Source organism: Hyla sarda, chromosome 1 (assembly GCF_029499605.1).
Source record: "Hyla sarda isolate aHylSar1 chromosome 1, aHylSar1.hap1, whole genome shotgun sequence".
In the NCBI taxonomy this organism is placed as follows: domain Eukaryota; kingdom Metazoa; phylum Chordata; class Amphibia; order Anura; family Hylidae; genus Hyla; species Hyla sarda.
The window spans coordinates 300,204,995-300,217,088 of NC_079189.1; the positions used below are offsets into that span (position 1 = coordinate 300,204,995).

At 46.2% G+C, this 12,094-nt stretch overlaps 1 protein-coding gene across 4 annotated transcripts in view; it reads left to right on the forward strand.

Moving 5' to 3' along the window:
* Positions 1 to 12,094, forward strand: part of FCHO1 (FCH and mu domain containing endocytic adaptor 1) — a 192,992-nt gene that overhangs the window by 126,561 nt on the left and 54,337 nt on the right. For all 4 annotated transcript variants that reach the window (XM_056518086.1, XM_056518088.1, XM_056518089.1 and 1 more), the window contains 6 exons: positions 798 to 982; positions 1,077 to 1,101; positions 1,197 to 1,253; positions 1,338 to 1,389; positions 10,805 to 10,896; positions 11,077 to 11,412. In XM_056518086.1, the coding sequence (XP_056374061.1) occupies positions 798 to 982; positions 1,077 to 1,101; positions 1,197 to 1,253; positions 1,338 to 1,389; positions 10,805 to 10,896; positions 11,077 to 11,412 (747 nt within the window). The remainder of the gene's footprint in view (positions 1 to 797; positions 983 to 1,076; positions 1,102 to 1,196; positions 1,254 to 1,337; positions 1,390 to 10,804; positions 10,897 to 11,076; positions 11,413 to 12,094) is intronic.

Sequence of the window (12,094 nt, forward strand, 5' to 3'; positions counted from 1 at the left end):
CCTGGTGCGTTAAGTACCACCTCACCAGGACGTACATTTACGTCCTGCGTCCTTAAGGGGTTAAAGCCAAAATTAGCTTGGTCATTTTAAGGGTTAAAGGACATCTGCAGCAAAAGACAACTTATCCCCTATCCGCAGGATAAGGGAAAAGTGTCTGTTTGATCGCTGGGAGACCCCCTGCAATCTCCTTCACAGGGCCCCCGCATTGCCGCTGTATGTGAGCGGCTAATGCGTGTAGCCTCGACCTCTGAGGTCGACGGTACGCCCCCCTCCACATACTGCCTCCTAGCCTCTCCCATAGAGATACATGGAGGAGGCGTGTCAGCCGCGGGTCATGCTGTGGCCGGCACGCCTCCTGCACGGGAGAGTGGCCCCGTGCAGGAGATTGCGGGGGGGGGGGGGGGGTTCTGTGGATAGGGGATAAGTTGTCTTTTTCTGCAGATGTCCTTTAATGACAGTAATTCGTATATAACAAGGTCTGTTTGCATTTTTTTTTTCCCACCTTCACTTCTCCACATATCTGTTCAGCAGCCGTGCGTCATGTGTGAAGCATATGATATAGTAAGCCTACGCACCCAATTAATAAGTGTTCTGCAGCCCAAACCTTTCGTGGGTTGTACACAAGTATCCAAATTCTGTGCTGTTCCTAATTTATTAGTATAAACTATTACCTGACAGTTTTCATGTTCCCTGCCAAATAGGGTTAGTGAGGGCTCTCATCCGCACTAGACAACCCTCTATACTTCTAATCAGGAGAACAAATATGTTATGTTTGTTTTAACTTGACCAAAACACAGGAGAATCCTCAGTTGCCTGCTGTTCCTCTAGTGATTCTGATTTTGATGACGATGATGATGAACCACGCCGTTTCAGAATTCAGATTAAACCTGCACAGACTGTAGAAGGAGAAGAAGATGAAGAAACTAAAATGAAAAGACTAAGGGAGACTGTGGGATGCATGATTCAGCCACCTGCAGCAGTGGTAGATCTGTTTTTATTAACCTTTTCTGTTTTTTTTTTTCTAGAGGGTTACTCTACTTTTACAAGTGACATGTCTTCTGTCTTTTAACATGCAGGTTTCAGTGAGACGGCAGACAGTTCGTGAGTATATGCAATGCCTCAACTTCAGGATTTTTTTTTGTTTGTGCATTATGTTTTTTTTTGATGGTCACATTTTTGTCTTTGTGTGAATTCAGGCACAGTTACAAATACTGGCGATGCATCTGCCAAAACACTAATGAATTGTCACACAGGTATGATTCTGACATTTCATTGCCATAATTCCTAAACATTGTTTGCATTGTCCATTTTAAGACATATTGTACATATTTCCACAGATAAACCTAGTCTGGGTTTTTCCAACACCTCACCATCCTCTGTAACCAACAGGTAATACAATTTATGCTTCTTTTTACATAAAAAAATATCTTAATTTAGGAATAGTTGTAATGTAATAGTAACTTAAAGGAGTACTGTGGTGCAGGACAGCTTATACTCTACCCAAAGGATAGGGATAAGTGTCTGATCGCAGGGTGTCTGACCGCTGGGACCTCCTGCAATCTCCTGCACAGCACTCAGCTCTTCTTGTGCACATAGCAATCTCCGCACTGTCCAAGGAGACTGTCGACCCACGCACAAAGCGGTGGTCAACACGCTCCCTCTATATATCTTCATGGGAGAGCTGGAGATAAACGCTGTGTCTCAGGCTTTTCCATAGAGACGCATGGGGCGTGTCAGCCACCGCTTTATGCAGGGGTTGACACAACATCATTCATGCAGAGAGCTGGGGTGCCATGCATGAGATCGGGAAGGGTGCCAACAGTCTGATAGAGGAAAAATGGTTTTACACCACCATACTACTTTAACCAGACAAGAACACATCAGAATTCAGCTTTGCTTGTATTGTCAGACCAGTTGTGAAATAAAAATAGAGATCACTTTAGTTGCAGTTGGCAACAAATTGGTTGTGCACTTTTTTTCCAAACATGATACCCATAGACAAAAAAAACCATATGTATGACTAGTTTTAATACCAAAAACACCAGGCAGCAGATTTAAAAAAGCAGCCACTGCTCCCACCATCATTAAGTCATGGTTTTGTGTTAAAATGAGGCATCCTCATCCATCCTGTTAGGGATTGGGGAATCTGTTCTGTGCCTCAGAATAAAACTGTAGCTCCAGTACACACCTGGGAAGTGGGAAGCTGGTGTCAGTGATTCTGAGAGCACCAGACACTGCTCATGGAGCCTTTATCATAGATAGTTTTAAAAAAAAATGAATTTCTCGGTTGCTTTTCAATGGGGGACACATACTGATGGGTATATGCTCTTGCCACTAGGAGGCGCTGACACTGGGGAAAAAAAGTCTGCTCCTCCCTGGCAGGATATACCCGCCCACTGGAAGTGAGAGGTAATCAGTTTAAGCTAGTGTCAGAAGGGAGCAAGACACAGGTCTGGGAGCTCCCCAGACCTGATCTTTTTTTTTATTATTTTCTAGTAAGGGCTGTTTAGTTAGGTTTTTCCTCCCTTTTGTTTCCCTTTTCAGGTGGGAGTTCAGTAGCATTGCGCTACCTGTTCCCCCATATGCGATAAAGGGGGACAGTACATAGAGTATGTGCTGTTAACCCCTTCTCGCTAATGGCCACAACCTGGATGTTGTACCCTGGGTCCGGGTCCCCCACTGCCCCTGCTTGCCCCGCTATGTCAGCCTGGCATGATGCAGTGTGGCCATAAGCTGGTTGAATACACCTGAGGTGAGTATAGAGGATGGTGTCCACAGGTGAGTATGTGCCTTCCCTTCCTCTTTAACATATGGACTCTGTCCTTTATTGGGAGCATTATGTGTGGGGCTCGCTCGGAGTATCCTGGGGTGGGGGGGTCGTGTCTTCTGCATACTAGGTACTGGAGGACAGCCGCTGGCCCTTTACAGTGTCTCCCTCCACAGGTGTTTCCTTCCCGGCTCAGCTTTGCTGTTCTTTTCCTCCGCCATCTGTCTTATCTTTCATTCCCCCCACTGTGGGGGGTATTCAGCTGGCGGGAGTTCAGGGGGATATGGCGGCGCGTGGCTCCACCCTTCTTCTCCCCCTCAGCCAGCGTGCAAACCTGGAGGCCAGGCAGCCTCCAGCGGCACCTAGCTCCGCCTCTCCACCATTGCGGAGGTCATTGGTGCTCCGTAGATAGAGCGGTATTGCTGGCCTTCCAGCCAGCCCGCTCTCCTGGCCTCTTAGCTGTGTGGCTGCTTAGCAGGCACTTCTGTAGCACGCTGCTCCGAGCCGTCAACACTCCTAAGGCTGTCTGCATGCGTTCTGCTCATGGTGTGTGTGCGTCCTAGTCAATCTCCCTTTAGGGTTCTTGTGGCCAGTTACAGTGCGGGGCGCCTTGCTCCCAACACTTCCTTCCTGCCATGTTCAGTACAATCACAAACACAAAAAAAAGTGCTTCTAGTCTGGTGGTAGCGTTTGGTGCCCTCCTGTGGACATTAATTGAATTGTGCCTTCATTTCCATTTCTTCTTGTGGGCTCCCTCTTGACATCCAATAGCTATTACAGGCCTTTAATATCTGTACTTATCAGCTTAATATCTGCTAGGCTTAATTTCTAGGTATTGTATATGGGGGTGCTTTCTTTGCTTCCGTCGCCTTGTACGGGGCCTGATATGGCACATTACATTTAGCCAGATACGGTACACCTCCGGCATACCGATTTTCTGCTGGGTTCTCGCTCTGTGAGGGAAACTTATGTGATGCGCCATTGGCTGGTCGTTGCCAGAGATTTCACGATCCCTCGAAGTTACTTGGGGATACAGTCAGTACTGTTCCCCTCTACCGCTGGGTGGTATGTCTGTCGTGCCCTCAGCCGAGTTCCAGTGTCGTCGCGCCCCCCCCCCCCCCCCGTTTACCGTGAATGGCACTGGCCGAATTCCCATGCAAGGGCATTTGCATTCCTGACAGATGCTAAGGATGCTTTCGCAGTTCCTACTGTCATATCTGCTGGTCACCCATCCGGTCCACGGATTGGACCGGATATCAACATGCCATACAGCAGTCTCCCCTGTCACTCATCTCACAGCTGCCGCATCCACGCCTGGATTCCGGTACCCCACTACTAGTGCGAGTTGTCCCATGGAGTTACCTGTTGTATACTAAAGACCCATACCAGTAAGCCAGACAGTGGTCTGCGTGGTTTACTCCACCCCTGTCACTCATCACACGTCTAAGGCATCTGCGACTGGAGTTCCGGGTCCCCTCTGCTGTGCGAGGGGTACTAAGAAGTGCTCCAACATGTCCTATGGACCCTATACTGGGTGACGGGGATACAATCCTCAGCTATTCAGCCTCCCCGATCTCCCAGGGTGGCAGGGATACTATCCATGGCTCCTAGACCTCCCCTCCCTCCCACGTGTGACAGAGGGGCACGATGTTCGCATATCTGGCTGTTGTCCCCTTTTCTCTAGCACTGGAGGTGTACTTGTTCAGCAGACTGTTGTCTGCACAGTTTCTGCCACAGTCTATCTCCCATATCAGGGCTGCCGCAGGCATGGCCTCAGTACCTCACTGCTGGTGTGATGAATCTGGATGAGGGTACATGGATCTGAGGCCAGTCAGGCAGACTTTCGTCTGCTGGGTCTCCTACACCGCCGGTGTCACCTGTTCAATCGGCCACACTTCAGTACCCCACTTCCTGTGGGAAGGTTTGATTGAGTGATCTTGTACATTCAGGAATCCTTTACCAGTCAGCCAGACGGTTGTTGTCTGCATGGTTTACTACTACGTCGGGTCATCTACCATACACTTCCCACACTGTGGATGGAAGTTCAGGTAACCCACTGCCAAGGTGTAGTTCCGAGTGAATCACCCCATGTTGCTCCATGTGCCATATACAATGCACCACATACTAGTTTGCAGGGTTCCCTCCTTTACAGGGTCTCTCTACATGCCTGCTGCTCTCACGGCTGAAGACTGGTAACCCACATCCAGTGTGGCCATGGTCCCTATGCCAGATAGCCAGACACTGTCTGTCTGCATGGTTTTCTGAGTCACCAGGTCACCTACCCCATTCCTCCTGCGACTGCAGTCTGGTGACTCACTTTCCATGGGAAGTTCGACAAAGTGTGTCTCTGTGGGTTCTTTGGATCTTTTATACCTGTTGGTCATACTGTGTCTGCATGTTTCCTGCCCCACACACATCCTTCATCTCTTGCATCTGTGACAGCAGGCCTGGTGTGTGACACCATTAGGAGATGGGGTGTGGGCGTTTCCTGTAGATTCCATGGCCTTTCACAGCAACTGCAGCATTCTGTTCCACTTTTCAAGTGTGCCATATTGGTCTGCTAGGGGCATGGTCGTGACACACCTTTTGGGTGCTGAGCCTGTCTTCCATACTGACGGATTTTTGGATGTCTACGGTTTCTTTCATGTCTGCAGTCTTAGTTCCACACTACTATTGTGAAGTAACCATGTCTGTGTCCCTACATATGCTATTGACACTCTGCACATGTAGAGCCTATCTTCCCTTCTTTCAGTGGGGTGTGCCTCGGGCCTTCCTGTGATCTTGTTTGCACAGGTCTGCAGCGGTTGAACACCTCTGTTCTGGCATGGGGCCATGACGTCAGTTCAGCCCCCCATGCCTCCATGTATCTTTCCTGGGATCCTATGCAGGGTGTCTCACACGCCTGCTCTGTTGCCTTAGACTCGACCGGAATGGCTCCGTTGGTACCCATTTGGTCCAGGGTTTCACTCCGATGGGAGTTCCTCTCAACACTGTATGCGTGTGCATCTTACTTGCATTTGTAGTCACGTTTTTGTGTCTTTGCCCTGCACCAGTGTCTGGGATTCCGATCCCTCTTCGGATACAAATTGGCTCCTCCATTCCTCAATATGTTGTCGCAGGGTTCCTGATGGCTTTGTCCACCCAGTACTTTGTTCCGTTGCCATAGGGCGGCATTCCCCTTTTCCGTCAGTGCCTGGCGCACTTGACATTCCCCCTTCCACAGGGAGTACGGGGATCAGGGAGCTTGACATGGTCAGTGCCTGAGTTTCACCTGGCCGCCCCTTGTTTTCCCCACCACTAGGGGGACTATTTCTCTAAGCTTTCTATTGCCAAGATGGAGCCATCGCTCTCTTACCACTATATAGGTAGGATATCTGGCTGGGCCCCTGTTTTTTGCTGTGAGCATTTTAAAAGAGCCTTTTGCAGTCTATGCTTGTGTACTGCCCACTATTGCAGCCTGGCTCTTTTCCTGTTTCTTGGTTATCTACTGCTGCTCATGCAGCCTTGGCACTCTCCTCTGTTGGATGAGTTTATGCGATCATGTATGGCTCAGCGACAGCTGGTCTAACCACAGTCTGTTGTTTAGGTCCTGCCATTGCTCTCCTTCTCCCTTGGCGCAAACTCCTTGGGTGTGTTCATCCTTCCCTTTGACAGTGTCACTTGCGCTGCACTGATACCACAGTCTTGCGCCCTGTGTCTGGGTTCCTTTTTGTTCCCTCTCCATTCCCGTTCTGACGGGATGTTGCTTCGCAGTGCTCTGGTCCGCTCGGACTACTGGGGTCCAAGACCGGTTAGTCTCCTTGTCATGGACACTATCCTGGGATGCTGTGGCGTGCCTTCTTTTGTAGGTCGGCCCTCCTGATTCTTGGGCCTTAGTGATGGTTGAGGTCTTGGGCATGTGTAGCGATCCTGCCCAGACTTCTCCCGATCCCATTTGTGGGGCGGTCTCTCTGTACCGCACTTCTTCTTGTTTCTACACAGAAGTTTGTCACCCGGAGAGTTTGGCGGACATTGGGTTTCCTTACCCTTAGGTGTACATCTTCAAGGAGACTCGGGAACCTCGTTTTCCCATGTCGGCCGCTCCAGTGTTCCGGGATGCTCCTTTCCAGGGTCTTCCGCTCCTTTTTTGGCTGTTTATTCTTCCGTGTAAGTCTTCCAGGTGACTTGTGAAACTCCAGTTCCCATGTCTGTCGCTCTGGTGTTCCGGGTTGCCCCTTTTCAGAGCGTTACGCTCTTTTTAGCTGTTCTCCTCCTTCTGGGTCCATGTACTCCCGAGATGGAGGGCGTTCCGGTCATCCGGATTCTATCAGTGGAGCTAATTTTGTTTCCCGGGTGCTTGCAGCTGCCCCTGGGACACGGATTTTGGGTCTGCAAATGTTCAGGTCATTTGATTTATGTGCCAGACCCCTTTAGAGCCAGTTTCAGTCTTTCTTTTTTCCAGTGGTCTTCTGGTCTCCACCTTATGTGCTTGCCTTCTGCTCAGGCGTACGCTACTCTCCCTGGCGTTTTTCTGCCATGTTCTCTTGATTTGGTTGACTCTGGATGAGGTTCTCTTGTTGTTCCCTTTTTCCATTTTTTTTTTCCAGCCGAGCTAGCCCTCTGTCTGGTTCTGTGTTCCTTGGAGTTGATTTCCTACCTCCTTCCGGGATGGTTCCGGCCCATCTGGCTTCCTAGTAGACCTTTCTTGTCTCTCTTTATGGACATAGGTTTAGAGTCTCTGCATATGACGGTCCCTTCCTTTTGCGTCCTAGTTCATCTCCATGGACGGGATATCTTGCGGGAGCTCAGTTTCTGGGCCTCGGTTGTCTCTGGCCTAGGGTCTCGTCCGCAGGCCTTACGGACGAGTGGGTTTGGTCTCTTGACTGATTCCCTGTCTCTGGTGGTCGTTATTCCCACCCTAGGGTCTGCTTTTGTACATCCCATCAGTATCTGTGTCTTCCAATGAGGAGCGACCGAGAAATGGAGATTTTTTTTTTTTTTTTTGTACTCTCTGTAAAATCTTTCTCATATCCTTCATTGGGGGAAACCGCATCCACCCATTTCTTCATATATATATTTTTTTGTCCGGATACTCTTCCGGTTCTTGGTTCTTTATCCGGGATTCTATTCTAGGGTCCTTAGGACATATTTCTTTTGTTGGCTTCTCCTACTGCTACTGCTTTGTGACAAAAATGATTACCTCACGTCCAGTGGGTGGGTATATCCTGCTAGAGAGGAGCAGACTTTTTTTTTTCCTAGTGTCAGCGCTTCCAAGTGGCAAGAGCATATACCCATAAGTATCGGTGTCCCCCAATGAGGGCTATGGGAAAGAGATTTTACAGAGAGTACATAAAATCTCCTTATATGTCACTTTGCTTCCTCATCAGATCACCTATGTCCTTGGGGGTTCAGCTCTGACTTGCACCCTCCTCTGTGGTCATGTATGAGGAGCTCAGGTAAAGTGACCTGCCAGAAAAGAGAGAAGCCTTAGGATAGAAACAGAGTGTGTCGGCAGATGAGAACCATTTGGCCCATCTAGTCTGCCCAATAATCTGAATCCTATCAATAGTCCCTGGCCCTATCTAATATGAAGGATAGCCTTATGCTTATCCTATGCATGTTTAAACTCCTTCACTGTATTTGCAGCGACCATCTCTGCAGGAAGGCTATCCCATGCATCCACTACTCTGCATCTAGGATACATAGCTAGATTGCTGCTGCTGCTGCTACTACTAGACGTAAAAAAAAATTCTGCAAGGTTTTGTGACTCCTATTTGGCCACCTCAGAATTCAAAGTAGCCATAGTCCCGGGACAGAGTATTGGGATTCAGAAAGCTTCCCATTTTTTGTCTTTATGCTCTATTAGAAATTTATGGTTGTTTATATAACTGGATTTTCCCTAGAAGGAATAAAAAGCAGCTGGATTCAAAAAAATTTGAAAATCAAAATGTACTCGCGACATCTGCCAGTCCACATCCCAGTCTTGGGAACTGGGATGCCATTTTGATTTTTGAATGAACCAGCCTCTGATTGCCTGCCTGAGGATACCAATTGCTTTTTATCTCCACCAAGGAAAGTGCCAATGACCTTTATGGACTCTTATAACTTCCCAAGGCACAGAAAAGAAAGTTTCTCAAAAGATGTAACTGATGACAGTTGGGACAAGACAGTGATGGGGCTTAGGCTGTTGAGACAATAGCCCTCATTTACTTAGAACATCAGGTTGTAAGTCTATCTTGCTTTCTTACCCCACTGCTTTTTTCCCCTGGTATTTATGTCGCACCCTGTTTGTCGCACGTGGGTTTTGTTGGTTTTGGTTTCCAACTCCTCTGAGTTGTCGGGAAAAAATCCACAACAATTCAACAAATTCGGGTTGGAAACCTTTATAAATACGTGGGAAAGCTCAGAAATGTCGGGTTACGCCCCTTTTTCGGGTTTGGGAGAATCCACATCGGGTCTGTCGGGAAAAAATTTTGCATAGTGTCGCAGACTGGCGCACGATGTCTGCGACATGGCGCAGACAAAGATGCGCCAAAAAAACCCGACAAAACAAGTCGGGTTTACAATAGTAAATGAGGGCCAATGTATTCCATTATTCTCCTACACAGTGGGATATATTGCAGCCCTCCATCTGGGGAAAGGAAGGTGCGTGTCTGGAGTCCTACCGATGTATAACTCCTAATGAAAGGCTTACAATGTGATTGCGCCATTGAAGGGACGCTGTCAGCTCTAGATAGTGTTTAGAGCTCAAGTGTCAAGGAGGTGGTGTAGAGTTGCAGCATACAAGCCGCCTCCTTCCCTGCATTATTGATGTCCAAAGGTCATCTTCAAGCACTGAGCCTTGCACGTCAGTCAGTCAAAGCATAAAGGGGTGACAGAGAGGAGGTGTGCATACTGCAGCTCGTCACCTCCTCGACACTTGAGCTCTGAGCATGATCTAGAGCTAAAAGATTTCCTTTAACATTGTTAAAATTGCTGGTAAAATTTATGGAGCCTTTTTACATTTGCATATCAAAGATTCTACTTAAGACAACATATGTTCAATAGCTGAGCATTTTGGCTTTGTAAATCATACCAGAACCTTATGAAAAGTAAATTATTTTAATTAATGGCAAATGTTTTTCCTATCAAACAGTGGGGAAATAATGTATAAAATATGTGTAAAATGTTGCCAAAGGTTAAGCAAAATGGGAAGGGTATTAAAGGAAAACCTACAAGTAGACAAAGGATGGTTTGAAAATGTGTTTAAAATTGATTTGACAAGGCTTCATCCTGCAAAGTTATTCTGCCAGTGCCTCATGGTGTGAAGCAGTTAGAATATTTATCATTCATTACTTTTCTAAAGTCTACCCTACTTTATCTAGAACAGTATATACCATTTTTATTAATACTTTTATTGTGGGATGTTTCATCAAGCCACAATGTTAAGCTATTAGTGTACCTGTCATTAACAAAAACTTTTCATATAATGTAGATAATACCATTATATGTATATTTGTAATATAAATTGGTTAAAATGTATATATTTTTGTCCCTGCAGCTATTGCCTGTGTGTCTTTGTGAGGAGTCCAAATACAGGAAATAAGGGTGGACAAGCAGGGCTCTGTGCACGGAGGACAAGCAGGGCTCTGTGCACGGAGGACAAGCAGGGCTCTGTGCACAGAGGACAAGCAGGGCTCTGTGCAGTGATGCCCTGCTTGTCCCGACCACACTTCCTGTATTTGGACTCCTCATAGAGACACACAGACAATAGCTGCATGGACAGCTTTTTTTCACCCAAAGTTTTTTTTAATTTTAACCAATGTATATTACAAATATACACGTAATGATATTATCTACATTATATCAAACGTTTTTGTTAACAGGTACACTTTAAAGATTGTTTTGTGTAATGTCACTGACCCGTAGATTTGCTATGAAGTAAAAGTAAATAATACTTGTCCTGTCAGGAAAACGGGTCAAAACAAAAACCAAAAACTACTTCTCAAACGGACATGTTAAAATCTCATTGTAATTCTTTTAATTCTTTCTTTATTATTACAATTTGTACCTTTACAGCTGTGATGCAAATTCTATTTGCAACTCCCATCCTGCCCATTCTTCATTTGGACCCCAGCAGGAATCTGTTTCCGAATCTGATGATTTCACAGGTATCCTAGCATTACTAGTATGCCATATAAGGCAGCAAGTGAAGGCTGCAGTAATATATGAAAAAATTTATAAATAAAAAAATATATAAAAATTTATATCAAAACCGTAGTAGCTATTGTTGAACATACTTTATAAATAATGTATAACCTAATGAATGCAGTATTGTTTTCTGATAATAGTTTGCAGAACATACACTTTAGCATCAAGTCCATCTCCGTTTTCTTCATCTTCTCCTGAAAATGTGGAAGATTCTGGTTTGGATTCACCATTCCATCCATTTTCTGGCCCTTCGCCGGATTCCAGACCTTGGACTCCTCGTGAGGACTCCTCCATTGGGGACTCTGTTTTAGTGACCTCTTCCTTTACTGACTCACCAGCTGATCTGACAACATCAAATTCTACAGGGAAACAGCGGTCTGAAAGAGATACCTGGGAACACAAAATAACTGCTCCTAGTCCTCCCTTACCCAGCTGTACAACAACAGGAACGACACAGCTGTTTTCTACCAACCATGGTTTGTAATTACACTTATGACATTTTAAGGTATGCTTTAAGATTTAAAACTTCTGATTTCTCGTTTGGCTCCATTGGGGAACACAGAGAACGTGAGTATAGGCTGCTGACACTAGGCAACAAAAGAAGTCGGCCCCTCCCAGCAGGATAAACCCCACCTACAGGCTCTGAGCGATCAGTTTTATCTTAGTGTCCGTAGGATGCAGACACAGGTCTGGAGCTCTCCAGACCTGGTCTTTTATTTTCTTATTTTTTTTAGTTTAGGGACGTGTATACAGTCATGGCCATAGATGTTTGCACCCCTGAAATTTTTCAAGAAAATGAAGAATTTCTAACAGAAAAGGATTGCAGTAAGACATGTTTTGCTGTACACATGTTTATACATATTGTGCGTGTTGGAACTAAACCATAAAAGGGAGGAAAAAAGCAAATTGGACATAATGTCACACCAAACTCCCAAAATGGGCTGGACAAAATTATTGGCACCCTTTCAAAATTGTGGATAAATAAGATTGTTTCAAGCATGTGATGCTCTTTTAAACTCACCTGGAGCAAGTAACAGGTGTGGGCAATATAAAAATCACACCTTAAAGCAGATAAAAAGGAGGGAAGTTCACTTAGTCTTTGCATTGTGTGACTGTTGAGCCACACTAAGCATGGACAACAGAAAGAGAAGAGAACTG